This window comes from Pagrus pagrus (assembly GCF_965226575.1).
Source record: "Pagrus pagrus genome assembly, chromosome: 3".
NCBI classification, from domain to species: Eukaryota; Metazoa; Chordata; class Actinopteri; order Spariformes; family Sparidae; genus Pagrus; species Pagrus pagrus.
Genome location: NC_140187.1, coordinates 19,870,407 through 19,898,357, shown reverse-complemented (window position 1 = coordinate 19,898,357; position 27,951 = coordinate 19,870,407). Strand labels below are relative to the sequence as shown.

Below are 27,951 nucleotides of genomic sequence, written 5' to 3'. Positions count from 1 at the left end.
ATATTTCTTTAAAATCAACTGATAACATGCACATGCTCCTCTGAGGGTTTTCTACCTTGCGTGACAGCGGTACTTCAATAGGTACAGGTATAACTTCAGCCAGGAGGCAGCCGTAGAAGGCCACCCAGAACATCCCAGGGTCGCTGTTGGGGTACACCAACGCCACCTACAAAGACATTAAACTTCACATTTAGCACCATATTATGTTTCTTCTACTGTAGGCACAAGACTACAGGTCTACAGCCATGCTAGCAGCTCTGTGAGGCTGTACTATGAGATTAATGCTAACGTCAGCATGCTAACATGCTCTCAGTGACAATGCAAACATACTGATGTTTATATTAATAATAATAATAATAATAATAATAATAATAATAATAATAATAATAACAACAACAATAATAAACTGTATTTGGCAAGTATCACCTTGTTGACCATCCTAATTTACCACTTTGACATGCGAACATTTGCTAATTAGCACTAAAAAGAAAGAGCAGATATGGTATGGCTCACATAATAATATACATAATAATGTAATACTTTATTTCATGGTGAAATTACTGTTTATTTCACCTAGTCACCAACAAATTAAACATCAGCCACAATAAAACACTCCTGGATCTGCAATGAGTGCACATTACCAAGGCAGTTATTACAAATGCACAGATTTAAATTTAAGGACTTACGGCATGTTGTTGCTGCAAATACCACAAAATATTGTCTTCCTCTGTACTAAATTAATTTGTCATTCATATCTGCTTTCTGCATGTCAGCTCTCTCACCCGGTCTCCAGGTTTGAGGATTTGCTCATTCTTGGTGCCCAGCTTGTTGAGGAGGGTGTATGCTAGCTTCACGCTGCGGCTCCACAGCTTCCCTACCAGACAGAAGGTAGAACAGGATGGAGGGAGTTAGGACGGCAGGTTATGTGTCTTACCATTGCCAAAAAATCTCAGGTCACAGAGTGCACATATCTCTCTTTTATCTAGATGAACTCCTGAACTCTCAACATGAACTTTTAGCTGTAACTCCCAGCAGCTGTACATTGCCAATGCTAATTTTATACTGTAAACACCTGTCCAGGCTTTCTGCAAAAGAGCAGTCTTGTGTCTCACCGTAGGTCAGTGTATACAGTGGTTTGCCCGTGATGTCAAGAGCAGTGAGAGCGGGGCTCTTCCCCTGAGTGGCCCCCCAACGGGCCAGCGCTGCCTGCAGGGCTGGGGGCCAGTTACTGACCACTCCCAAAGGCTCTCCTTTAACTGGGATGATCTGACGGCCCTCCGGCTTTGGTGTGTTGGGGTCCGGCTGGGGCACTGTGTGAGACAGAGGCAACAGATCACATTTGGATATATTACAGATGGATGAGGTTCATTACGAATGCCACAAGGATAAAATCGGTTCATATGTCATTGCTGGCCTGTACCGTACATCAGCTTCCCTGATTCAACCTTCTAATTGCCTTTTTCTTTCCTGTGTCTTCCATAATCTGTCTTCTTCTCTGCTATTTATAAGACTAAATATGTACAGAATACATTTACTTATTTTAAATTGTAAGTTTGAAACCAAGATACAAAATATGTAACCAAATATTTGTACCACCTTTTAAATAAGGCATCTTTCATTTGTTGCAATATAGAATATTTTAAGTTTTGGGTTGCCAGGTTGTGAAAAATGCCTTTGACTGATTGGACCTTTTTTTTTCAAAATTAAGATAAATACCCTTACTAATATTTAGAATTTCAAACTTGATGGCGTATTAGAAAATGACAAACATATTAGTTATTTTCCCACTTTTTTAATGGAACAAACACTAGCCAAAAGAGTTTTTCACAAGCTTATTGCACTTATTAAAGTCTTATAACTGCTCTATGAAGCTTTGGCATCGTCACCATTAATCATAATTCATAAACACTTAATAAATGGTGACCTGATAGTGGTACCCAAAACATAGTTCTTAAAAATAAAGACATTTGTTGATAAATATGAAAAGCCCACACACAGTCATTCAAATTAAAATTCTTGGTTTGATTTAATTTAATTAAAAACAGCATTTTTGTGATATTGTATGCAATGTTGTACAAACATGTAAAGTGTGTGTTTCACAAAGCCGTTTACCTTCCACGATTTCCTCTGCGTCGTCTGTGAAGAACTCGCTGAGCGGGGGCCTCTTCGGCCTCTTCAGGGTGTTCAGCAGCTGCTGGATCTTTGTGGACACTCTGCTGTTCACAGGAACTCCTACAAGCAGGATGAAGGTGGAGAGGGGCGGTGGCAAGACAAGCATACAGTCACACACCAACTGTGGTTCGTACACACAGTGACAATACTTCTTACCATCTCATAGTCTGCTGCTCTTCATCCCATAATACAAGAGACTATTTTTAGTGAAGGTTTGAATTGACTATAATATCCTCAGGTAATCAAAAGCAGCACACATAGGTGGCAAAAACACGAGGAAAACACGGTGAGAACTGGGGTAAAGGTTGTTTTGTTTTTTTTGTTTGGGATCACACGTGAGGATTCATTCTGTGTGTGGGTGTTGTTTTTGTTGCATTTACTTCTATAATCATTCATTACAAACAGGAGGGAGAGTCAGGGAAAAACAGCAGACACAGAAGGCTACAGACATTATACATTAAGGAGTTTCCTTACTCTGTAGATTACCTCTTCCTATCAGCCAGTCAAATAAACATGTGACACAGTAGAGAAAGATCAAGAAGAAAAGAAAGCAGTAAAGTCTGATTAATGATATTGTATGATGACACTTATTTTGAAGAGAGAAGAGATTTGAGGCTCCCGAAGAGACACACAAACAAATAAAAATGTTATGTGGTGTAGCCATTACCGTCCGCGGTCTCCATCATACTCGAGCGGCTCTGCCCACGGCTCATCCCTCGGACTATGGCGTTGGAGGGCAGGTCCACCCGTGGGCCCCTTGATGGAGGGGCCACAGCTGTCACATCTGGAGGGGGGGCGTTGTTCTCTGCTGGGGCTGCAGGTGAAGCAAGAGAGGACATTTTGAACAAATTACAATACCCGATACTGGATAGAAACAAAGTTTGAGTATTTTACACCTGTTATAAATCAGGGAGGTGTCTCACCTATGCGACTTTGAGCCAGCATGTTTGTCACAGCTGCAGTGTGTGGTCGCTCAGGCTGATGGTGGTGCTGAGGCTGGTACTGTGGTTGGTAGTGAGGCTGATACTGAGGTTGGTACTGCGGCTTGTACTGAGGCTGAGGCTGAGGCTGAGGCTGGCTCTGAGGCTGCGGCTTGGCCTCTCCATGGGACAGGGTGGAGGAGGCCGAGGAGGAGGTGGAGGAGCCCTGGACCGTGCGGTTGATCCAAGAGTCTGGGCTCTGCAGGTTGGGATGGACCTGAGGCGGAGGAGCGATCACTGATGACTGCCTGCGCACCTGCGACGTCTCATCATCAGAACCTGATGAGGAGTCTGAGCAACGAAAACAAAGTTTTAATTATCCAGCTCTGGACCCTCCTACAGGTCAATATGTAGGACTGTCATTCTTACTATCCTACCTGGTGGTGTGCGGGTTTCAATGGGAGATTGCACATATGTGGAGCGTCGCTTGGTAGGCATTGGGAGCGCCATCTTCTCCTCTTTATGTTTAGCCAGGGCAGCTTGTACTGCCTCAGTGTGGATATCTGCATGGACAGTTAACAGTTTGAGTTAAGGATGGCTTGACTTGATCCTAGGAGCTTTGGAGCTGACTCAAAGCAAGAACACAATAAAAGAAACAATAAAACAATAAATGCAGCTTTTTGAATTGACTCATCAAGAGGCCATTTGCCCACAACACTATTATTTCCCCACCAATTATTTAAACCCTGCTCTAAAATATGGTAGGTCTTTGGAAGGGCAGGCTCCGGCATGGGAATTAAGTTAGGAATCCTTGTTCCATGAGAATCATGCATTCCTGCACAGGTTATGGGGTTCCTGGAAGACTTCCTGCTGTCTAAAAAGACAAAAAGCCTTCAAGTATTGCAGGAATAATAATTAAAATAGTGATGTGAACTCGCCTCATTTCCACTGCAGGTGAACACAGGTAAGAGGAACCTTTGGAGTAACTCCAGGGTCTAAATTAAGTTCCGGGGACATAATTTTACCCTCAAAAAGTGATCGGGGGGTAGTACTTTCCAAAGGTACAGGAACTATGGGGTTGCAGTTTGCAGTATTGAACAGTTCTGATTGGTCGACTACTCGCAGCTTTTTATTTCAGTCAAAATTTTTGAAATTCTGTTTATAGTTCACTATGCTTCAATACATCAACATGGACTTACAGACGAAACACATCAGATGGACCGAAGTTCATTGTATAGTTGCATGTAATCCCTTTTTTTATACACCACTGGAAACATAGACAACAACGGGCTACCTTTGATCTATTTTTTAAATATTTCTTGGGACTAAAAGTTCAGTATTGTTTGGGTGGAAACAGAGCTAATTTGTACAATTTATTTTGGAGGAAAAGATCTGATCACCTTTATCTTGTCACAGACTAGGTGGCAGGATAAATCTGACAGTTTGTGATTAGCAGATAAGACTAATTGGACAGAAATGAAATAAAAATAAACATCTGCGAAACCTAATTTAAATAATTTTACTCAAAAGAGAGGTCAAAATTAACCGTCAAAGAAAGGAAAGCCCCTCTTGTTACTCTCTCAGCTCACAGACACATTCAGTCTGTGACAACGTGAAGGAAACATCATTTTGTTTTGTAACCACTGATTAATTCCTTTCCAGTAATTTGACAGCAGTATTTCAGTCAGTAAAAGGCCTTGTTAAAATAGGAAACAGCATATTAAAGTGTTTCGAAAAAATTATAATTGAGGAAGTCAGGAGAAAATCCTAAGAGGATGACTGTGTTTTCCCACTGAAGCAGGAAGCCACGACAGAAAGAAGAGAGCGAATTAGCCCACACGCTTGCCTACACATAAGCACACGGCAATAAATGCAGAGATACTTTCACTTGATGACACCCACAGGCACATTAAACAGAACCACGTGAACTGCCACATATTCAGGCTACGTAACGAAACATGTGCAACAAAAGCCCACTCACTGACAAATCACATCTATTAACTCAGGGAACACAACTTCCATTCAAACATCAACACATTTAAATAAATCACCCTGCACAGCTCATTACACAGCAGCAGTGGGGACCATAATTACATAACTGGCATTCTGCTGAACCGATTTCTCCGAGCTACATCATCTTCTCTCATAACGTGCATCGCCCACCCTCACACAGGGGCGTCAGGAGAGGCTGACTCCTTACACATGTCTGGGAGGATGAGGGCTATCTCCTTGGCGATAAGCATGGTGGGGCCCCAATCAAGCTGTGATTTATGTATAGGGAGCTAAATCTGGTACTATCTTTCATACCTACCTCTTTACGGTTTACTATTACAGATACAAATTAGCGGCATCCTTTACAGCACATACATGTGTGACTGTAGAGGCAGCAGCCTCACAGAAACTAGTCAACGGCATATTTTGTTGAATGCAGTACACAGACAAGTTGTTTAAGAGGAATAATAAGCGGGGGAAGCTTGAGGAGATGAGAGGCCATTAAATTAAGGTTGTTGTGCAATTTCTCTGCAGCCCATAAATGATAAGCACTTTCATTTCTTCAATTTCCCCACTGCTGCACTGTTTTATTGTTTGTTCTTATTACTGCTTGTTTATTTATGCTGTGCCTCTCTTAAAACTCTGAATTGCCATGACATTTAGTACAAACATTTAAGGTTCCCAGGGGATGAATCCTGACAACTATGATCAACTTCCTGTTAGTAAACTCGCTTCCAGATTAAGCTCCGCCCATCCCGAGTACGGCTACGGACACAGATTTTTTTAGTTGGTTGAACAGATACAGATAATGGTGTACCCTAATAAACATTACATCTGTTTAGCAACAGTATGTTAGCACTTTCATTGAGTCATTTAGCTCAAAGCGCAGTACAGCCCCACAGAGCTGCTGTGAGGCCAAACTGTGTCCAATTTCTTTTCTGCCATTTGATTTGAGTGTCCCAAATAGTCAGTGATTAGTCTATTAGGGACACCTAGCCAAGGGCCAAGGCACACCGAACCAACATCAAAAAACTTGTGTCAAAGAATGAGTGGCTGACTGCTGTATTGCCTGACGTAGATTGTGATTTGGCCAAAAAATCTGCACTTAAACACAACGCACAAAGACTCCAGCCAACAGCCAACTAGCTTGTACATTCTGTACCTGTGTGAAAGGAAATATCTCTCCATACCACCAGGTGGCAGTAGTCTGTATTTATTAATTTTTAAGAGGGAAAACGTTTTTTAATGAGACTGTGGATATACAAACTCTTTTAATGATTAAGCAGAATTCTTCACACAACTCTCGCCAATATATCCATCTCTAATCGAGAGTATGTCTGATAAAAAGTTGCAAATGACAGAGGTGAAAAATAAGGAGAAACGCACAAATGGATGAAATCATGGATACTAAAGCGACAGGCTCAAGGGGGCCATCCCTTTCTTTTTCTGTTTCCCTTCCCATTCACTTCACTGAACAGCCAATCAGAGTGATTTCTTTCACCACAGACTTGCTCAATCAGCCAAAAGGGCTGACTAATGGCAAAGGTGGAGGACACACCACAACAACTAGAGCCACAGAAGCTATCGCCCTAAAACCAATGCAGAATACAACAGTCTTGCAATAAATCTTCCCAACGGAGGTTATAATACTCGCTTTTTATTGAAACGGAGGTTGGTTTGACCGTATGATCTGTTTGGAGGCTGTAGTTGAACTGTACTGTATTAAACAGACAGGTGTTGCTATTAATTTATCCTTTATATCAATAAGGATTGGCTAAATAACAGGAGCACCTCTCCCTCTACATAACAAATTGGCAATTGAGTGCAATTCATACACTACAGACAGGTACACTTACAAAAAAAAATAAAAATACCACAGTCCAATCCATCACCTTTGATATAAGTGAAAATTACAGTCTTGCAACACTTCACAGTGGGCAGCTGTGGTTCAGGAGGTAGAGTATGACTTCAGTCCATTTAACATTTACTACACTTGTAAATATGATAATTATTCATGTCTGAAATCCCGATCTACTGCTCGCTACAGTGTAATATATCAGCTGAAGTACGAGTAGTGAATGAGTGGAGGGTTATCAGACACTTGTTTTCCTGCTCCCTTTGAAAGCAGCTGAGTCAAAATGCTGCTGTGTCACTGCTGTACTACAACTGTACTACACTACGAGCAGAGTAAAATGGATGTCACACTCATTATATGGCAAAAGGCTGATCATCCCTCTGATCTTTGGCTCTATGTTCTTCTCCTCCAGTCCATCTCTTGCAACACGTCAGAAAAAAAACTTTACTGCTACTCTGCACTGTTAAAGCCCAAGACAATGCACTTTCCCTTAGTCCACTTAATTTACACTAATTTCTCTTCTACAGTCCCCTCCAAAACTATTGGGCCAATTCCTTTATTTTCGCTGTATACTAAAAACATTTGGGTTTGACATCAAAAGATGAATAGGAGACAAGAGATCAGCATTTTAGCTTTCATTTCATGGTGTTTACATCTAGATCTGTTACAAAACTTAGAAGATAGCATCATTTGTAACGGAACACCACATTTTTAGGTGAGCAAAAGTACAGGAACAGGTAGACTTAAAATAGTGTGTTTTGGGTCGTTGTCTTGCTGCATGATGAAGGATCTCCTGATCAGTTTGGTTCCATCTCTCTTCTGAGTTTATTTTGCTGCTGCCATCATGTGTTACATCATCAATGAAGATGAGCTTGTGTGTTTGTCCATATAAGTCCATAAAACTGGCCCAGAACTTATGAGCCTCGTCTCAGTACTAATTGGCAAATTCCAATCTAGCCTTCCTATTCTTATTGCTAATGAGAGGTTTGCATCTTCTGGTGTGGCCACTGTACTTTTGTTCCCGAAGTCTTCTGCGAACGGTGGATTGTGGTACCTTCACTCCTGCCCTCTGGAGGTTGTTGGTGATGTCAGTGACAGTTGTTTTAGGGTTTTTCTTTACAGCTCTCACAATGTTTTGCTGTCAACTGCTGATTTTTTCCTTCGTCCACCAGTTCGACATCTGTTGCTGAGTACACCAGCGGTTTCTTTCTTCTTCTTCACGACAGTCCAAATGGTTGTACTGGCTATGGCCAGTGTTTGTGCAATGGCTCTGATTGATTTTCCATCTTCTCTCAGCTTCAAAATGGCTTGCTTTTCTCCCATAGACAGCTCTCTGGTCTTCATGTTGGTTACACCGTTTTAATTATAAATGCAGTCTTCAAAGGCAAAACCCAATGCTGAAACTGAGAGTAGACATTCAGCGCTATTTATTGTTTGAAAAATCAATGTGATAAGGACACACCTGGGCAGCAAAAAACACCTGTTATATGTTTCAATAATTTTGCTCACTTGAAAAATGGGTGGGTTCAAACAAAAGGTGCTATCTTCTAAGTTTTTTAACAGATCTAGATGTAAATACCTGGAAATGGATGCTGACATACTGATCTCCTGTCTCACATTCATCTTTTGGTGTCAAACCCAAATGATTTCAGTGTACAGCAAAAATAAACGAATTGGCCTTGCCGTTCCAATAGTTTTGGAGGGGACTGTATTTCTCGATATATTGCACCAATCTTGGTTTTTGCCTTTATTTTCCAGCTCTAATCCTCTCTTGGTTGAATCCTCATACTCAATCTCCTTCTGGATCCTTCAATCAGATAAAAAAATACTCTGTTACTGGTCAGATTTTCTTTGACAACAAAGCATTTTCTAACAGCCTCTCTGCCAGACTCCAGCCTAACAGACAGACTTTAGATTAGTCAGCCTGGTATTTAGCATGCTGCCGTGTGAGGGTGTTTCATCTGTGAGGCCAGAATTGTTGAAAAGGCAGGAAGGCAGAGATAATTCAGAAAAGAGACAGCAGGGTGTGGGCTGGTCTAGAGGGAGGATGCTTTTATAGACACTCCTCACATGCTCCTTGCTCTTTCACCTCTACTCTAACTGCTCTGTTTTCCTTTATTCTCGCCAGTGTCAGGTTTTCCCCTCCAGATCAGCGCTCCCCTGTTCTCCTCACAGCCTCCTCACACATAGCCAGGCAGTGACATCACTCTGCTTTCACAGAGTGGGGGTCCCCACTGAGGGGCTCTCCCCTGCAGGGCTGCACTGTCGCCTGTCCCTCTCAACCCCTCACACACACACACACACACACACACACACACACACACACACACACACACACACACACGCACACACACACACACACACACACAAGCTCTTCTTTAATTGGTCCCTTTGAAACAGCCCTGTGTCTAAGCTTAAAAACAGATGGGCTGACAGGTGAAGCTAATGAAGACTAATTTGAGAACCGCAAAGTTATCAGAGGAAACTTAAGTCCCTCAGTGATTGGTGCATTCAAGGTGTTTTACACTGGGGGAATAAGAATAAGAATCTGAATGTAGTTTATTCCTGAAATAAGGGTGAATTTTTAATGCTGGACTCCTGACCTGATCTGTAGCGGTCATCCCTGGTTCCTCCACCGCGATGTGTTCTGCGGGAGCGACGTTCTCGGTAACGGGACGAGCTGGAGGGGGGAGCGGCCTGGCTGGAGGAGGAGCTGGGAGCAGGAGGCAGCACGTCATTCTGACGGGGCGGCTCCACTGTAAAAGTACATAAACAACGAACATATATTCATTAAAAAACACGTGGATATTGCTTTTTGTCTTGCTTATCCAATAGCGTAATCACAGTTGCCGCCTTAAAAGGTACAGTGTGTAGGATTTAGTGGCTTCTAGCGGTGAGGTTGCAGATTACATTATTTTACATTATTATAATTATTATATTTTTGTGTGTATTTTCTTTTCTTTTCCACATTTATCTCAAGGACCAAGGAGTGATCTGTGAGTGATTATCAGGTCTTAACATACAATACCAGTGTTATTTACAGTACTGGAACAGCCGTTTACAGAACAGTTCCCAAAAATATTCTTCAATATTTAATGATTTTTTTTTAAATACAACACAACTGTTACAACTGTTATAAAACAGTTTAACTGACAGTAAGCAGAGTATATATTTTGTATAATTAAGTCATGACAGTAAGAAAATCTGAGCCATACTAGATGAAACTGATCACATTTCTCTTTCGTGTATGAACAGAAATTAAAACAACAGAGAGATATTTTTGCCCAGGAAAAAAAAGGTTTTTGTACCTGGAGTATGGATGATGTAGAGGGCCAGGAGTTTGGTCCTTTTCTTCTCATAGCCCTTCTGTGTGATGTCACCTGTAAAAGATCACAGAAAAAGAGTGAGTTTACTGTCAGACCAGCCAAAGTCAAACCATCTAAGATTTGAAAACGATTAGAATAGACATCAGATCAGTCACACTGTCAAAATCTCAAAAAGTCCGCATTTTAGTGAAAGTCCTTCTCCATTCTGCATTACATAACAGATATTTGAACATGGAGATTATTTTTAAACGTGGGATTTTAAGAGTTAAAAGAGACCCATTCAAATAAAAACTCCCCCTGGTTTGATAAAATGCTGAACACTTCAGGTCTGATCTACATTCTCTGATGCGTTTGAACTTCACCACCTGTTCAATCACAACAAAACAAAGAAAAAATAATAACAAAACTCTGTGAAGGAAGATGGAAACACAGATGGATGCACAGCACAGCGTTGCAGTAATCTCCAGAGATAGCTGAGGGCGTTAAAGATGTAGCTCGGTTCCAGCCTCAAGTACGACGAGAAGGCAAAAACAAAACAGGACTAAATTTGGAAACATACGGAAGCGTGGGCAAGAGATGGGATGATTCACCGAGAGAAAAAAGAGAGGCATGAAAGCTGAGGGTAAGGAAGGTGGGAGACACACGGAGATAAAACGGGAAGGACGAGAGCCCAGAGGAGGAAGATAAGGAGAGGGAGAGAAGACAGAGGTGAGTGACGGTGCATCCAGAGGAATCTCGAGTCACAAGTGGGAGAGAAACAAAATGTCCCTTAGACGCCCCCTCCTCCACCCCCTGCCGACAGCCCATCTGCATCTTCCTCCACCCCACCAGACACAACACAGGCTGACTGAGCTCTCTGCTGGCCCTGAAGTGATGCAGTGACTCTGCCAAACTCCTCTGTGGGCAAAGCTGTCAGATTTTCAGACACGTACTAAAAATCCATCTGGAGAGCCTGTGCTCACTTTTCTAGTAACTATGTTGAGCCATGATGATTCATTCAGTATGTCCGCCAGTGGCCGCCCTGGCTGCTCTCAAACCTCATCTTCATCATCAAGACTGCCTCGCTGTTTTATCACACAGTGGTTTAAAGGATGTATCAGAATGAGGGAGTCTAGAATATAAAGTCAAAAAGTACTACATTAGCCTGCCACTGTCAGTAATAAACCTAATGGCCTCTCCTGACAGGTGATCCCATTTGTACCATCTCCTGGAGCTCCAAGAGTTAATCCCTGATTAAAAATTAGGCTGCTGAGTTGCACAGTGATGAAAGGTTGAAGCCGTCTGCCACTGATGTCGTCTCTTCCCAGCTACACCAAAGATGACAATAGAGATTAGAGAGGAGGCTTACTGACACAGGTGAACAACCGCCAGGCCCACAACTACATACGATGCAGAAGGTGTGGTTGAATTCAGTCAACTTTGGTCTTATTCTGTGCAGTTTTGGCCATCACTTCAATCAGTTCTGGGAACACGGGATAGCACTACAACCAAGTCTGATAAATCGAGAAACTTGAGCGTTCAATCTCAATTTTTCAACTAAAATTCATGAGGAGTCTTCAAAGTGCTGAAGAAATGACAACAATGGAATGACAGTCAGGCAAACTCCATCTGCAGAGGAAGATCGTAGGATCTGATTAAAAAAGCTACAGAGCCCCTGCTAATGGGCCTTGTGTTGAGGATGTTGTATCGACTTCAGTTTCCAAGGTCAACAGTTTAGCCAGATTATCTAAACCACTTTAATTGGAAATAAAAAAAACCCAAACTGAATATGCAGATTATGTCTGTAATAACAATAACAGTCTGATGGTTTGGGTAATAATTTCATTTTACTATAATTATTTTATTTCTCTTCCAAATAAGTCTGGCTGACCTTGGAGTGCATGACTGTTTCCTCCCGTCGTATCTCTTTTTAGCAATATTGTGTTCTCACATGTCAGCAATTAACTTGGTGAGTAGAATTTATTGTTACTAAAAGGAATGATTGTCAAGATTACAAAAGTAGACCAGAATTACCCTTTTTATTTTTTAAAATTTTTATTTAACCTTTATTTAACCAGGAAAAGACTCCTTGAAATTAAAAATCTCTTTTGCAAGAGTGTCCTGGCCAAGACAGGCAGCAGCATCATACATACACACAAACACAAGGTGGACACAAACATCAAAAACATCATCCAAAACAGCAAACATTTCAAAGTCAGCTAAAATAAAAGCCTCAGGCAAAACATCTACAGCTAGATGTTTCAGCCTCCAGGCCATCCCATTTCCCCTTAAAAGTGTTCAATGAGACCAACTCATTTTGTTTCAAAGTTTTCTATCACATGTTCCAGGCAGAGGGAGCAGCAAACCTAAACGCTGTCTTTCCCAGTTCAGTTCTGACTTTTGGGACAGACAGCAAGAACAAATCCTGAGACGGAAGCTTGTAAGTCCCAGCATTACTTCGGTTAATGTAGGACAAAAGATAAGAAGGAAGTAATTTATGATGAACGTTGTTATAGAAAGCAGAAGTCACGTCTCTTCCGGTTTCCCTCATGGGACCCTATTTCAAAAAACTTTGTATGGTAGCTCACATATGACACATATGTCAATTTAAAAGAAAATTGTCCAAGTCAATAGTAAAGTGATGTAATCGTCTAACTGTTCTACTTGATCTAATACTTGTCTTAACCATCTTAGTCATTCTATCTACATTTATGATGAAGTACCAATAGTCATCCCAACAATATTGTCGCAATATCGATATTGAGGTATTTGGTCAAAAATACCATATTGATTTTGTGATATTATTTTGAGGCGATATCGCCCAACCCTATAATAATGTGATCATATCATGGATAATGCACAGATCAAACTTTACATTTCAACATGATTTAATCATTTATGCTTTGAATATAACATCTTTGTTAGCTCTTCAGCAACAACAACCCAGCAATATTCCTGCAAAATGCACATCTACTCAGTTTAACCATCAGACTGCTGACACACTACAGATGAGCTGACAGAAATAAGAGTGCTCATGTTTGGAGGATATTGCCTGAGAGCCCACTCCAACACAATATCTACTTAGGGACTGGGGCTCTTTTTTTCTGAAGAAAAATGGAAGAAAAGCAAACACTTCCATAAGTAATGCATGAACGGTACAGTTGGCCTGGCTCGGTCACATGATTTATTTTTAGCTCATGTGAACAGGCAGTTTCTCTGCAGAAAGACGCAGAGAGAGAGGGAGAGAGAGAGAGAGAGAGAGAGAGAGAGAGAGAGAGAGAGTCAGCCATGGGGGAGGGGGCTGGCATGGCATTAAATGAAAAAAGTAATCACTCTTCCATCTGGATGATCTGTTTTTTAATGGTTGTATCATCAGAGGCAGCTAAAGAGTTAAAACTCTGTAAAGGGGTGCATCAGATCAGTGAAAAACATGTGGACAGAGCTGCACAATATCACACAGGAAATGAAAATGTGGAAAATTGGAAAACTGGTATATGAGAAAAATGAGAGAAGACTTTCTAATATCTGTTTCTATGTTATTCAGTGCACTCTGAGCAGCCTGAGCTGCGTCTTATGTATGAAAAGCACCTTACAAATAAAACATTCTTTTGCTGTAACTTATATCAAACCTGAGAAGAGATCTGTTCCTGTCTTCTCACAATATATACTCAAACTGTCAAAGAAATCTGCTTAAGAGGCTAAGCACATCTCTGCTGAGGTGACTCGTTAACCCACTTTCTCACAGTGACCCAGTCATGTCTGTCCTAATGGAAGAGGTCACAATCAAACCATTTCAGCAACTAGCATAACAGTGGGGTTCCCCTCTTTCACCTCCGCTTGAAGATTACACTGCTGAAGAAGACTTGTGCATTCACCTCGGAGCCTATGTTTTATTTTTTTCACAATGTGGAGAGAGAAACATCAAAGCTGCGCCTTCTCTCAGTACCCGAACACTCTCACACTCGCTAGCCTCAGATTATTTGAATTGCAGCGAGACTCCTCTCTCCTTCTACCCCACAGGCACTCCGTCTGAATAGTAATTAGCTACCGACCTCTATTCTCTTTCCCTGCTTTTTCTTCCTCTTTTTCATCACATCAACCGAGGGATTGCTTTCTCAGGAAAACTGTTGGAAAACACATGTCAACACCTGCTCACTTAAAATTATCCAAAACACGTTTAGATATTACAGCAACTTCCAGCTGCCATCTCACGGAAAACAGATGATTTCAACAATTATACTATAAAAACACCACATAGGGCTGCAAATGAAATATACCAATCCATTTAAAATCCAGACTTTGGTTATGTGCCTATATCAACAGGCTAACATATTAAGGTCCAAAATAAAGAATCACATATGGTCGCCCTCTGTTTGATTCTGTGCCATCACTGCATTTGTTGATATGAGCTCAAGTGTGTTGTTCATTTGCCAAATCAGCCTTCTTAAGATCTAAAGAGCCAGCAAATTTTGATCCGGAGAACAAACACCCCACTGAAACATCCCAGCTGCCTCCTCTGTACCGGCAGGCCGAGTCTCGAACTCAGCCAAAAGATCACCCACTCACCGCGTCCACACACTCCAGCGTGACCACAGCTACTGTACTAGACACACACAGACAGTTTGATATGATTTACTGTTACACTCATGCTGTATAATTTTGGTATAGAGTGTGCAAATCTCTCACATGAATGTTACCTGTCGGGGAGGATGATGTCATGTTCTCCCATATTCAATCTTACATCCTCTGACAGGATTTTCCTGCAGATCTGGCTAACAAAATCCAGCTATATTTGTTTACTGGGAATAGTTAAGAGTTTGTTCACCACCATGTAATATAACTCTGTTTATGGTGAAGGTCATTGTGTAGCTTAACGTCAAAGTAAAAAGCAGTTTGACAACAAATTATGATCACATACATATGTGGCAATGACAAATGTGCATCTATGCATGTTCATACCTGCTGTCTGTTTGCTAACGGCCAAAACTCTCAGTAGAGGAGGCAACAGTTCAGAGTGCATGTCGATACCTGACTGCACGTGTCAACAAGAACACGCAGGTAAATGTGTGACTGACACTTAGGCTGAAAGTGCTTCTTATATGAACATGAATGACCACATTAAAAAGCATTAATTTCCCAGTGAAGTTTGCTGTTTCATTTCAGTTTATTGATAAATTTCAAGATATCTCTATTATAGCTTTGTCACAACTGTTTAATAATCACATTTGAGGGGTCATTGCAAAACATTCAGTGCATATTGGTTTTGGCATCAGCCTGAAACATTTAGTAGGTTGAGCTCTAATTGCCAGCTTAAAGTTTGAAAATCATCTTATTTCACATTTTCTGACAAGATGTTATGTACCAAACTTTTTCAGCTCTTCTAACACAGTTTATACGTTTTTATGGTTGGATCAGTGCATCAAATGGAAATATTTAGGGTTTTCTCAAAATGGTCTTTAAACATCAAAAGATTTTTCCTTAATTGCTTAAGCAAAGGTTCTTAAACGCTGTTGAAGTTCGACACAAATGCTACACTGCATCCAAAAAGATGAATAATGTCACATTATTATTGCTTCGGTCCAGACACTTACGTCTAAGGAACTGTGTCTGTATGACTTAAGGCAAAAGTCCTTGATAAAGTAATCTAATAATAAAGTAAATATCCTCTATAGGCAACTGAATAAAGTCATGTCAATAAAGGAGCAGTTTTTTGTCAGTTAACCTTTTTGGTATATTTCCTATTCTCAGTAAGTGCAGTTTATGTAACGGTAAGGTAACACTGAAAATAGAAAAGAGAAAGAACAGGAAAGAAAACTCATGTGTCAACAAACGTATATATAAGAGATTACCTAAAATATAAAATACAGCTTTCACAAAGAGATGCTATATGTACATATAATGACTCAGACAATAAAAACCGGTAGTGCAGGCACTGGTGAGTTAAAGAAGTGCGCGCACACACACACACGAACAGACACACACACACACACACACACACACACACACACACACACACACTCTGTAGGTCTCAAGTGATCCCTTCCCTCTAGAATAGGAGGCAGGGTGTGTCCAACTCAGGTAACAGAGTGAATCATGTTTCACGCCACACACTCGTTAAACTCAACATACTCTGACAGAGAGTGACAACACCACACACACACACAATCGCACACACACAATCACACACACAGGCCCTTGAGGGCCAGAAGAACTAATAACAGGGGTTACAAAGCAAAAGAGTAAAGCAGTGCAGTGAGTTAACTGAAAAGCAGAAGTGACTCAGCTGCCGGTGGCTCCCTTGCACCTCCTGACTTTTTCTTCTCTCTCTATACACTGGAAGAGGAGGGCGTGGTTGACACACCTGACACACTACACTTCACACACACTTCCAACAGTGTAGTAACAAGCTACATAACACCAACAAGAGCATTTCCTCCTGTGGGATTCACACAGTGGTGTGAGACACCATGATAGGCCATGAAAAACTATGACAATGATCTTAACTAGGTTAGACAGATGTTTCTGAAGATTTAAACACAGAGGAACATATTTTTTTCCAATACTATCAACCAAAAATACCAACCAATGGGTTTTTGTGTGGGGAACGAGGTGCTGCCTGTTTAACTCAAGAGGATTGTATTCTTGTTCACCTTCACTGAAGGTGATCTGGTGAGCAGATGCTGCAGTTAAGTCAGGTTTATTTGCACAGCCAATATACACATACAATGTCTCACTGAGCTGAGCCACAGTAGCAAAGGTTCCTGCCCAAGCCCAACCGCTCTAGTAGGACAGGAGACATTTTCTCAAAAAAAAAAAAAAAAACAGCACATAAAAGGGAAAAAAATTGAAGAAACATCATGAAAGGATGTCTTAAGAGGAGATCCCTCCTCCTCAAAAACTGGGTGAACTGACTGCAACAGCAGCTACAGATGGGGCATTTAAAAAGAATTACGGGAAATGTTTAACAATATAACTATATATATAACGATAAAGAGGTTTATAAAACGGTCAGTCAAATAAGAATGCAGTAAATCCAACATGGTAAGTCTTATAAAATCAAATCAAATCAAATAAACACACTGTACGTAATTTCTGTTGCTAGTGGTCTCTCAATCAAGACAAAAGCTACAAAAACGTGGGATCACAGGAGTCTTCATTGTTAAACAACCACCATTGGTGATGAAAATCTTTCCATATGACCAGGTAGAAATGTTCATGGATGAGGTAAAGTTCTATTCATGTTGTGTTGTGTCACATTTGCCGACTTCCTTCCTCACTCTCCGGAAGTTATAGCAACAGCTGACCAAATGAAACGCATCATTACCTTTAATTATGGATTCCGATGGGTTTGAACATTGTTGAAAACATCTGGGTTCATGTCACTACACAACTCAAATATACAGCATTTAAGATTTAGTTGTTTTAATGGAGATAAGTTACATATTATCTTTAATTTTAGTGCTTGTTCCAGGTCTGAGGTGTCCAGTAGGATGGAGGATGTATGTTGTAGTGTGGCTTCTATGCAGGACTTGAAAGCCCAGTTAAACCTTCACTCTCTCCCTCAATGAGACCGTCGAGCCGCACAGAGATCAAAGCTGCTCATCAGCTTATAAAGACATAACATTTCCAAGTTCATCACTGGGGTGATGGTTTGTGGTACCACTCGATATATATCTACCTCACCTCATTATGGACAACTGGCAAATATCGGAAAAACATTTTAGTAGATATATTAATTCACATAATTTCTTCTATTCATTTCACGCATGAAAATAACAGCTGATTTTATGCCTGACTTCCATTGTTGACATCTTTCAGGGTCTTTTATAGTAAATAAAAAATACTCAGTTCCTGAGCTGAGATACCTGGAAAATACAAAGTGGTCACATATTTATAGGTTGATGAGGACCTCCTTGACCAGGATGCTGTGGATTATGGGATACTGAGAGCTGGCTTGGAGCAGCTTTTGGAACAGCAAGGCTTGTCGACAAGTTATGGCGTGGTGGCAGAAACCTCATGTTTCCTCTGTAATGGTTTTAACAGCTTAGCAGAGCATTCGATTGTGTTACTGTATGTGGCTCCAACATATGGCCCTTCTAATCTGGAAAGGCTTTATGGAAAATTCACAAAGTAAAAGTGTGTGTGTAAGCAGGGGGTTTTGGGGGCAGGGCACGTGGGGGCACCACATGGGCCGTGTCCATAGCAACCACACCCATGTGGTGCTGCATGAGGGAACATGAGATGTAAAATCCCGGTGCTGATACTGGCCAGAGCACTGTGCGATGAGGGTGGTTGCTGTCACGTGAAATGCATTAGGAAGGAACCAGAGATAAAGTACATTTACAAAAGCAAGCTGTTTTTCATTCTTTCAAGTATTGAACTTGAAAGAGCAGTATTCTCCAACAAAGTCATTAATCAAGTAAAGACGCAAAACATCAGCTGGTTTCAGCTTCTCATATGTGCAGGTTCAGTTATTTTCTTGTTGTTAATTGAATATATTTGGATTTTGGAAAGTTCGTTGGATAAAACAAGCAACGTGAAGATGGCACCGTGAGATGCAGGAGCCATTGATCAGTACTGCAACCAACAATACATTTTTATCACTGATTAATCTGACGATCAGTTATCTGAGTAATTAAATCAAAAGATAGTGTGTCCCTCAAAAGTGCCCAGAGCCCAAGGTGATGTCTTCAAATGCATAGTTTTGTTCGACTAGGAATGTATTTTTAAAGTTACAATGATATAAAATAGGAAAACAGAAAATCATCACATTTTTGACGATGACCAACGATGATAAACACACAATTACAATGTCACGACTTATGACACTCCCTGACAATCTGTGGATCCATTAACCATCATCTGACAACAGTTCAGCCTCTGGAGGCAACAGCCAATGTTTCAAGACTTCTGGTGTAGCCAGCAGATGTCAGAAAAAAAAATATCTGGACCAAGACTTCCTCTTCTGTGTGCCACTTATTGTTTACAGTCTGATTAGCAACTTTACACATCCAGACAATATTTTGTCTTAATTGTAGTCAGGTGATGTGTTCTGAAATTGCATTTCAGCCGATGTGCTCCAACTCTTTTCTGTCCAAATGGACTGTATACCTGCATGCAACCAAATGCCACTCTAATGTGAATGGTCAGACAATTAACAGAAATTTATAACACTTCCGATACCGAAATCTCGACCCTTGCCAACAGATTTTGCATTCATATGCAAATATCTTTTTATAGAGATGACACAACCACCGACTCTCAAGTTAAATATCAGTTCAAGCGAGCAAAGTCTTTTGACAGAAAGTGGAAAGTTACATGTAAGCTAGAAAGAAACTTGGATTAAGTGGTAGTGGACTCACTGGTGTGCAAAGTCTGAAGCACGTGCTGCAGGCAGCTACTTCCACTTGGCACTTTTTAATAATTCAGTGAGCAGCACAGTGACCTGACCACTACTTACTCCTCTCCCTGCACCACTGTCATTTCTGTGAGTTGTGTTACTTTAAGTTACAAGCTGCAGAAGTAAGACAATGGTTGACTCTAATAACCAGAGGGTTTAGCGTAGCACAACTTCAGAGCCAGAGGAGGCTGAGAGCCCACCTGCAGTTCACTGTGGACTTGAAAGTGAGATGGTTCAGCTACCCAGCTGACACTGTTTGTCTCTGTGGAGGTGTGCGCTCTGGTCTCATCTAAATTATTCAGTCTTTTTTGTACACAAAGCTCAATGCATCCACTGTGTACATGTGTGGGTCCATGTGCATGGTGAAATTAGGCACAAAGGCCGTTATATAATAAAAAAATAATAATTAAAATGACTCTGTTGTTGTGTTTCTGCATGACATGGGTGGCAGAGGAGTCCCTATTTTTGTGGTGTTACACCAAGTCTGTGGCCCGCAGCGCTGGCTGGAGATCAGAGTACAGCTCCTCTGCAACACTTAATAAGCTTTTAAATAGATAGGCTAAATCAGCTTCCTTCCTGTCTCCGTCGATGCCGAGTATACACACGCGCACACACACATGCACAGATAACTGCACACGTAAGCACGGCGACACATGGTTACACACACAGCCAGTGTTTTCCAACTCATCAGCCCTGAAGGATAAATGTTGTGATATTTATGTTTTCTTATTTTCAACAAATCCAATCAAAAGACCAAAACCAGCAATGGACTGATCCTCCTAAGTACCGTCTGCGTATCCAAACATCAGTGAGTCATAATGTTTCACTTAGTGACCCGTTCCCTCGTCTGATGGACATTAGACCTGTCAATCATTATCCACTCGGGCTGCAAGGAAAAATAAATTCTGCTAATTATTATCTCATATAATCAACTAATTGTTTTTTTAATAAAATATCATAAAATAAGGCAAAATAACAACATTTTACAGGGTTTTCCAGGCAAAAACTGAAAAGATACTTAATCGACATACAACAAAGAAAAGCATCAAATCTTGACATTTGAGAGGACCAAACCTGCAAATATTTGGTATTTTGCTTGAAAAAGTAACTGAAACAATTCATCAGATTTCAAAGCAGTTGGAGAATAATTTTCTGTTAATCAACTAATTGCTTAATCAAATAATTGCATTAGTCCTCGATCCCACATACACTATCTGTAAATATTCACTGGTGCACGACTCGCACATTAATCCCTGGCTGAAAATAGTCCCCGACAAATCCACTATTTACTCCGCTTTGAGTTTTGTTTGCTAGAAAATACAGCGCCCAGCTGTTTCAGAAAATAAAAAACTGCAATATGTTGGGTAAGTAATTTTTCAAAATCAACATCTTGGTAACGAAGGGGTTTCGGTGCCAGGCACAAGGTTGTGTAGTAAGTTGAAAGACGGATGGTCTTTTCATGCAGTTGTTGTCAATTAGCAGTGAATGCCTCATCTTTCAGGGATGTATAAACTAAAATAATGCAACGGTAATACAGCAGCAGGACAACTAAAATAATGCAGCAGTAGGGGAAAAGAGGCAGTGATGGTGTCAGGGTGGGTGGGAGAGAGAGATCCCCAGCAGCAGTGCGCTGGCCCAGTGTGACTCACAGGCTAAATGAGCCAGGCGTGTTGCCCCCTGATGCTCTGTGACCTAGATTGAGAGACGCAGGCAGGACCGTAATCTCTCATTCCTCTGCCTCTCTCACTCAGTATGGAACAGGCTGTCGAGATGAAAACCTGCCTCTCCTCCGCAGCATCGCAGACAGGCGGCAGGATGGACGCTAGTCACTAGAAAATCCACACGTCTACTTATCAGCCTGGACAGTTTACAGGAGAGAAAGAGACCAAGCAAATTAAGGAATACAGAAAACTCTGTAATCTGTACTGTCTGCTTTACTTGACATGTGACGCATTCATAGTCACATGTACAGCGGGACTGTGCAGATGGCATGTATCATAGGTTATGAGTAGGGCTGTTTATCATTGGAAATGCATCGATGCTAGTGCTGATACGACGATCGGTCAGTCATGTCGGTCTATCTATTGACTGCTGCTGGATGGACTGCCATGATATTTAGTACAGACACTCGTGCTCCCGTCAGGATGAATTGTAATAATTTTGGTGATCCTCTGACTTATTCTCTAGCGGTACCATAAGGTCAAAATAAAATGTGTCCAGTACCTTTAGCTTGAAAATCTGCAAAATTAAGGACATTCTCATCAGACTCCACCGTATTTTGTGTGTATTGGCAAATGTTAGCATGCTAACACACTAAACCAAAATGATGGCTAAACCTGCTAAATAATCGGTATGATAGCATTGTCACTCTTAGCCTGTTAGCATGCTATCTTTAGCATTTAGCTCAAAGCATTAGGGCTGCATTACATGGTAAAAAAAATTGCAATATTGCAAATATATTTGATGGATATTACAACTGTATGATTCATGATTAGTGGATATTATCTTTTTTTGCATTGCAATTTTCATTATTACTGAAAAAACTATTGAAATTCTGATGTCACACTGTGTGACATTTGTCTGCACCAAACAAACATGTTTTCTTACATCTGAAAACCAAGATTAGTAGGCCGGGGCATCTCTCCACCACGACAGTACAGAATGCTGTTTGTGACATATTTCACTTTTATCAAAAAATTGCAGCTTCTCCGATTTGAGTATTGCACTCCGCCATATTGTGATTATGATAATATTCTGATTAGTTTTGCAGTCCAAATAGAAATTCAAACCGAAAACAGCCCTGCAGGGGGTTGCAATTGTGAAATACGATCCAGGAAGTCCAGTTGGAATAACAGATTTTGTGTCTAAACGCGTTATCAGACACCAAAACACTGCACAATGGTTTGTAATACTCACAGACTTTTTTTTTTCATTCAACAAAAGAAGACCAACATCAAGTGGTTGCAAGTGGTAAACACAAACAGCAATACAATCATTTTGCCAGAATATAATAATACCAAAATTGGCAAGATTACAAGTCACATCAGAACATATCTGATTAAAGAATATGTAAACAAGACTATGAATCTGACCTGACATTTGATGCCAACTTTTGGCACTAGGCAGTGTAGACACTATGTGACAGACAGTGATCGATGCCATTCACTGTCTGTCCTCTTGTCTGAACAGCCTCTGCACAGAGCAAACCGTCTCTGGTCACTCACACACTCATGTACACAACATAAATACAGTAGCTGCAGACACTACGATGATGCCCACACGCTCTCATGCTGAGCAGCTTAAACAGTTGTGGTTCAGTGCTCTAAATTCCAGTCCGGCTCAATCACCAAGACTTTGATCCCTTCAATGGCCTTCTTTGTGTCCTTACAGTCAGGGAGGTTAAAGTAGGTGGAGTTGCTCTCTTCCCCTCTCTCACATGCACACACTTGCACACAAATACAGACAAATACACACACACTCTCTGCAGCCCACAACTATTGCTGTGAAAAAGTGCTGATGCATATTTTCCTCTGTTTGTTGCTAGGGGAGTCCCATGTATTAGAACAACAAAGGGGTGATTGTTGCCATGTAAAAGATATCCATGAGAACATTTAAGACTCATTGGACAGCCAGCTGCCGCTCGCCTCGTTCTGTCGGCGTTGTGCGGCTTGAGTGCAGTTGAGCAGACGGCGAATGCACTTCATCACAGAAGATGATGTTGATACAGGAGTGGAGCATCTGGAGAGCACCGAGCCATCTTATTAGCACAAGAGTCGTCCCTGATATAAAGTTACAGATGATAAAATGAGGCCCCAGCAGAGGGTCAGTAAGTCTGGGGGTGTCACCTTACCGCTCACTCACACTTCAGCCTAAAACACTCAAACTGTCACAGGTGACCGTACTCAAAGACTTCTGATTGTTCTGCCAATAGACCAGTTTTGGCTGCTCAAGTCCAGAAGTCTGACCAGAGCAAAGCAGCAACTGTTTCCAAACTGCCACAGCTGAAAAACTAAATACTGTAAATATAGTCACACGACTTCAACTCAACCCTGACTTGAGCCAATTTTATTACCTTTAGAGCTGATAGACCTGAGAATATTTTGAGACTTGATTTGGATAAGACGATAGGTTCTTATTCACAAAATAAAGTGTTGAAATGATTAATTGATTTGCAGGAATTATTTCATCAACAATTAATAATTTAGTATTCATAATCATCTTTGTCTTATATCACTATTAACTGAATATCTTTGTGTTTTGGGCAGTTAGTTGGACAAGACAAGCAATTTTAAAGATGTGACCTTTGGTTCTCTGAACCTCTTTTGGACATTTTTCACTATTTTCTTGAGGAATAAAAAAGATATTAATTGATAATGGAATGGTCATAAGTTACAGCTCTAATAAGTAGTTGATAAGTAAGTAATAGGTTTATCTAATAAAGTAAAACCTGCTATTAGTTTTCAGTCTTTTTAAAAATGTTCAACTGACAGGATATAACTAGATATTTCAGATTACGATTTTACAATCAAAGGCTTACTATTTATGCTGTATGGCACCTACATCAAGGGACTATCATACCACAGTGTTAAAATACCAGTTACAAGGCTCGACTTATCAACATGTCTTTTCATAACCGAAAAGAGTTGATATTATTAAAACAGTTTCAGAATTGTTTAAGTAATTTATCAGGTAAAAATACAAAACATTTTGATATCTTCAACTTGTAAAAAATATGAGAATTTGAACTGTTAGTTTTCTTTTAATTTTGGCCTTTGGGTCTTTGAACTTGTCTTTTTCGTAATTTTCTTTAGCATCAATCAACAGATACATTGATGATGGAAATAATGATACAATTACAGCCCCTTATATCCAGTAAATACCACTTTTTGTTTTACTAAGTGAATTTGATCAAGGTAAACATTATATTATTTTTTAATAATATTTAACTGACAAGGTGTATCTGCTTGTTTTGACCCAGTAACAAAAGTGGGACTAGATTGTTGAAACACTCGACTTAAAACTTCAGGGACTTGAGTACACTTGACTGAAAACATTTCAAAATCAAAAAACTCACTATTTGAGCTCTATGACCCTTACATCAAGCATAGTTAAGGTCTACAAACAACAACTTTTGCATTTATAACATGCTTAAACAACAATCAAGACCAGGTTAATTAATCAGTTACTACAGCTGCTTCACGTCCCTTACAAATAAGAGAGTTAAGTGTTGAGGATAAATATCATCCTAATTTACAATTACTGTATGCCAGTGCAGGTTGAGCACTTGATTGCAGTGATTTCCTATCATCCACTGCCTCTCACCCATGTTAAGCGAGCTGAACACAGTGTGAACATCCCAGCCTCCATTATCCAGACTCATTATCACACAGATAATTGGTGTCTATTATTAACCAGAGCACACACTCAACTCTATAACAGTTCAGGTCATAGCGTAGCACACTGTGTGTGACACCTTGTGAATTTGACTAATAAAGTGCTTTGCATGATGAATAACATGCCGTCAAGATAAACTGCTTCCTTGATTGCCTCCTTAAATAACAAACTGGAACAAAACAAGTGACAGAGAAAATCAAAGAGATTCACAGTCGGATGTGCGGGAAAGACTGCCAGCTAGTTTGTCTTTTCAGACCTTCAAACGTGTCCTGTGAGATTTGTTGCCTTTTCATGAATGAGAGAAAAATATTCCTATCACTGTTACTATTTCTAAAATTCATAAAATAGGTTGAACAAGTGCACAGTAATGATGACAAACTGTTTCCAGGTTTTCTCATGTGAGGTGAAGTTTCACCTGCCCTCCTACGTGGGCAGGACAGTTTCGGGTATCTGTGTGTGCGTCGCAAGTGGGACTGAGGCATCATTAGTGGCACATACATCCCCCTGCTTGGCTCTCCATGTGAAACATAACATTACTCATCCACCCCCGGGCACCTGAAGCTGCACAGCACCAATCAAGCTGCTGCACTGTGATTCACAGTGTGAGGAGGAGACTTGCATAACAGCCAGCACCATATTCCCATTTCCCACAGTCATTCTTATAAAACAAATAACCCTCCTGTATCTGCTGCAGTTTCTGGGTTCAGGCTCCAACAGTGTGGAGGGGGACACAGCATAATTTAGTGTCCACCAATGTCTGAGGCTGCACTAACACACACACACACACACACACACACACACACACACACACACACACACACACACACAGGGCCTCCGGGATGTCAAACTTGACCCATTTTCCTCCACATAAGTGTAAATGCCTATATAGCTGTGATGATGAGCAATCTATGATATATATGCAGACAGATAATGTGGATCAAAACAAGAAAATGGACGATAAAAATACCAAAACATGCCAGATAAGCAACAAAAACAGACATTTGTTCATTGCATGTGTCGCAATCTATGCAAATAAATGCATCCGTGTACAATGAAAGCAACAATCAAACATGGATGGTGAAATGACAGCTTGAAAAGGAGGTCAGTGTGTTTTTATCATTAGTTGTAGTCGTGTCCGGATCCACTGCAGCAGCTCCGAGTCTCACCAGCTGACACGGGACGATCTGTTTGTGGCTGCTTCCACATAAACACGCTACACGCTAAACTTGCGTTTGCATTCATTACCGCGGCAGCACAAACTATTAAACCCGCTGTATAGAAAGCTTACCTTCGGATAGCTCCAGATCCAACTCCGCCAGCTGGTCCCTGACCTCTTTAGGCAGAGCCGACAGATCAACGCCGCGATCGGCCATCGTTGGGAGCACAGCAGCCTGCGGGGTGTTTGTGAAATCTCGGATGACAGCGGGTACAGTCCAGCATGAAGCTAAGAAATAAAATCAAGATGTAGTGGCGGTGCTGTTTACTCCATCTCCGCGACTCCCCGACACCGCCATGACTGTGGGAGACGGGAACAACTCGCCAGAGGAGTCTGTCAGTCACATGACCAGGGCTGATGGTAATTGCTGTGACAGGATGGTTGGATAAGGCGGACTCCCTGCTCCCTCTGCTGTTGTGTTTTTACAGCCGAGAGGGGAAACAGCATTCCTCCACATCCGACTCACCTGCCAGCCTCCCCTCAGGTGGAGCCTGGCAATGGCGGAGGAAGTACCTACACCTAAGTGAAAGTAGAAATACACAGTCTAAAATACGCCATTACAAATAAAAGTCTTGAATTCATGTAAACGTGCCATAATTATCAGCAAACAAAGGACTCGGATTGGCTCCTCTCAGTGTTATATTATTATAATATAGCATACTATTCTGTTTTTATTACAAATACAGATATAAGAGCCTTTTAATGTTGGAGGTCGTTGATGATGTTAGCTAGCTAGTTTAACTAGCTACTAGATCAACGCTACGTCATCAAGCTAAAGAACAATATTTCCCTCTGAAATGTGAAGTAAATTAATTTTGAACGGAGTAAATCAGGAGTATGTCAGGTTTGTACTTACCATTAAGTGCAGTACTGGAAACTGGCCGAAGTTTGTGTTTCTCATGAATTAGCAGGAGCTACACTTGAGTCACAGCATCTGAGTTTCCGAAAAATAATTACCTTGTGGTCTTTAAAATGTCCTGTAGGTCGTTTAACAACCATCACTACCGCTCTTGGGGTATTTTAATAATCTTCAAAGAAATGTTTTTCACTGTTAAATAGAAAATATTCAGTTTGCGGCACAATAAGAGACTTTTAACCCACTTCCCAGGTTGTGCTACTGCTGCCTAGCCAAACAAAGATGGCGGCCGGAAATGAAATGTTTTCGCGCTCAATTTGAACAACCTGAAACAAAATTATGTTTTATGATCAGTTTCATGTTTTATATTGTTTTATGTTTGTATTTTTTTGTGTCTTACAAAATGAACTTTATTCCGTCATTTGGTAACAAAATTGTGTAGCACGGATTTATTATTGTACATTTTTTCCCGATGGTTAGAAGTACAGATTAATGATAAATACCGTCCCAATAATTTATCAGCCACATATTACGAATTTACATTACAGGCCACATGTTGGTAGTGGTTAAAATTATAGCTGATAAACTGACCTGATAATATGAAGACAAACTGGTTAGCAAGCGCAGCAACGACGCACTCCGATACAGTAGGTGGCAGCATGCTCCTCTAAAGTTGGTATGCATTTTGTCAATAAACACAGTGAAGAAGCTCACCACACCCTACTCATGTCATGACATCAAACTGCTGCACCCTAGTGTCCTTGGCTGAACTTGGGTTTGGTTGTTTGGCCCACGCCATGTGAGCCAAACGATAGTAAATCTTTTTGTTCACTGAGCCTTC

The 27,951-nt window shown here is 40.8% G+C and overlaps 1 protein-coding gene across 2 annotated transcripts in view; it reads right to left on the bottom strand.

The window, feature by feature from the left end:
- dip2bb (disco-interacting protein 2 homolog Bb) overlaps positions 1-27,381 on the bottom strand; it is a 44,376-nt gene extending 16,995 nt beyond the window's left edge. Inside the window, exons 1-12 of one of the 2 annotated variants that reach the window (XM_084349182.1) lie at positions 27,111-27,381; positions 26,327-26,773; positions 10,248-10,319; positions 9,543-9,695; positions 3,530-3,655; positions 3,096-3,443; positions 2,840-2,986; positions 2,647-2,664; positions 2,113-2,232; positions 1,113-1,310; positions 783-874; positions 56-166 (exon numbers count right to left, since the gene is read on the bottom strand). In XM_084349182.1, coding sequence (XP_084205308.1) covers positions 56-166; positions 783-874; positions 1,113-1,310; positions 2,113-2,232; positions 2,647-2,664; positions 2,840-2,986; positions 3,096-3,443; positions 3,530-3,655; positions 9,543-9,695; positions 10,248-10,319; positions 26,327-26,411 — 1,470 coding nt within the window. In that variant the 5' untranslated portion in view covers positions 26,412-26,773; positions 27,111-27,381. The remainder of the gene's footprint in view (positions 1-55; positions 167-782; positions 875-1,112; positions 1,311-2,112; positions 2,233-2,646; positions 2,665-2,839; positions 2,987-3,095; positions 3,444-3,529; positions 3,656-9,542; positions 9,696-10,247; positions 10,320-26,326; positions 26,774-27,110) is intronic. The other variant, XM_084349183.1, reaches the window with a different exon arrangement.
- Between the last annotated feature and the right edge of the window lie 570 nt (positions 27,382-27,951).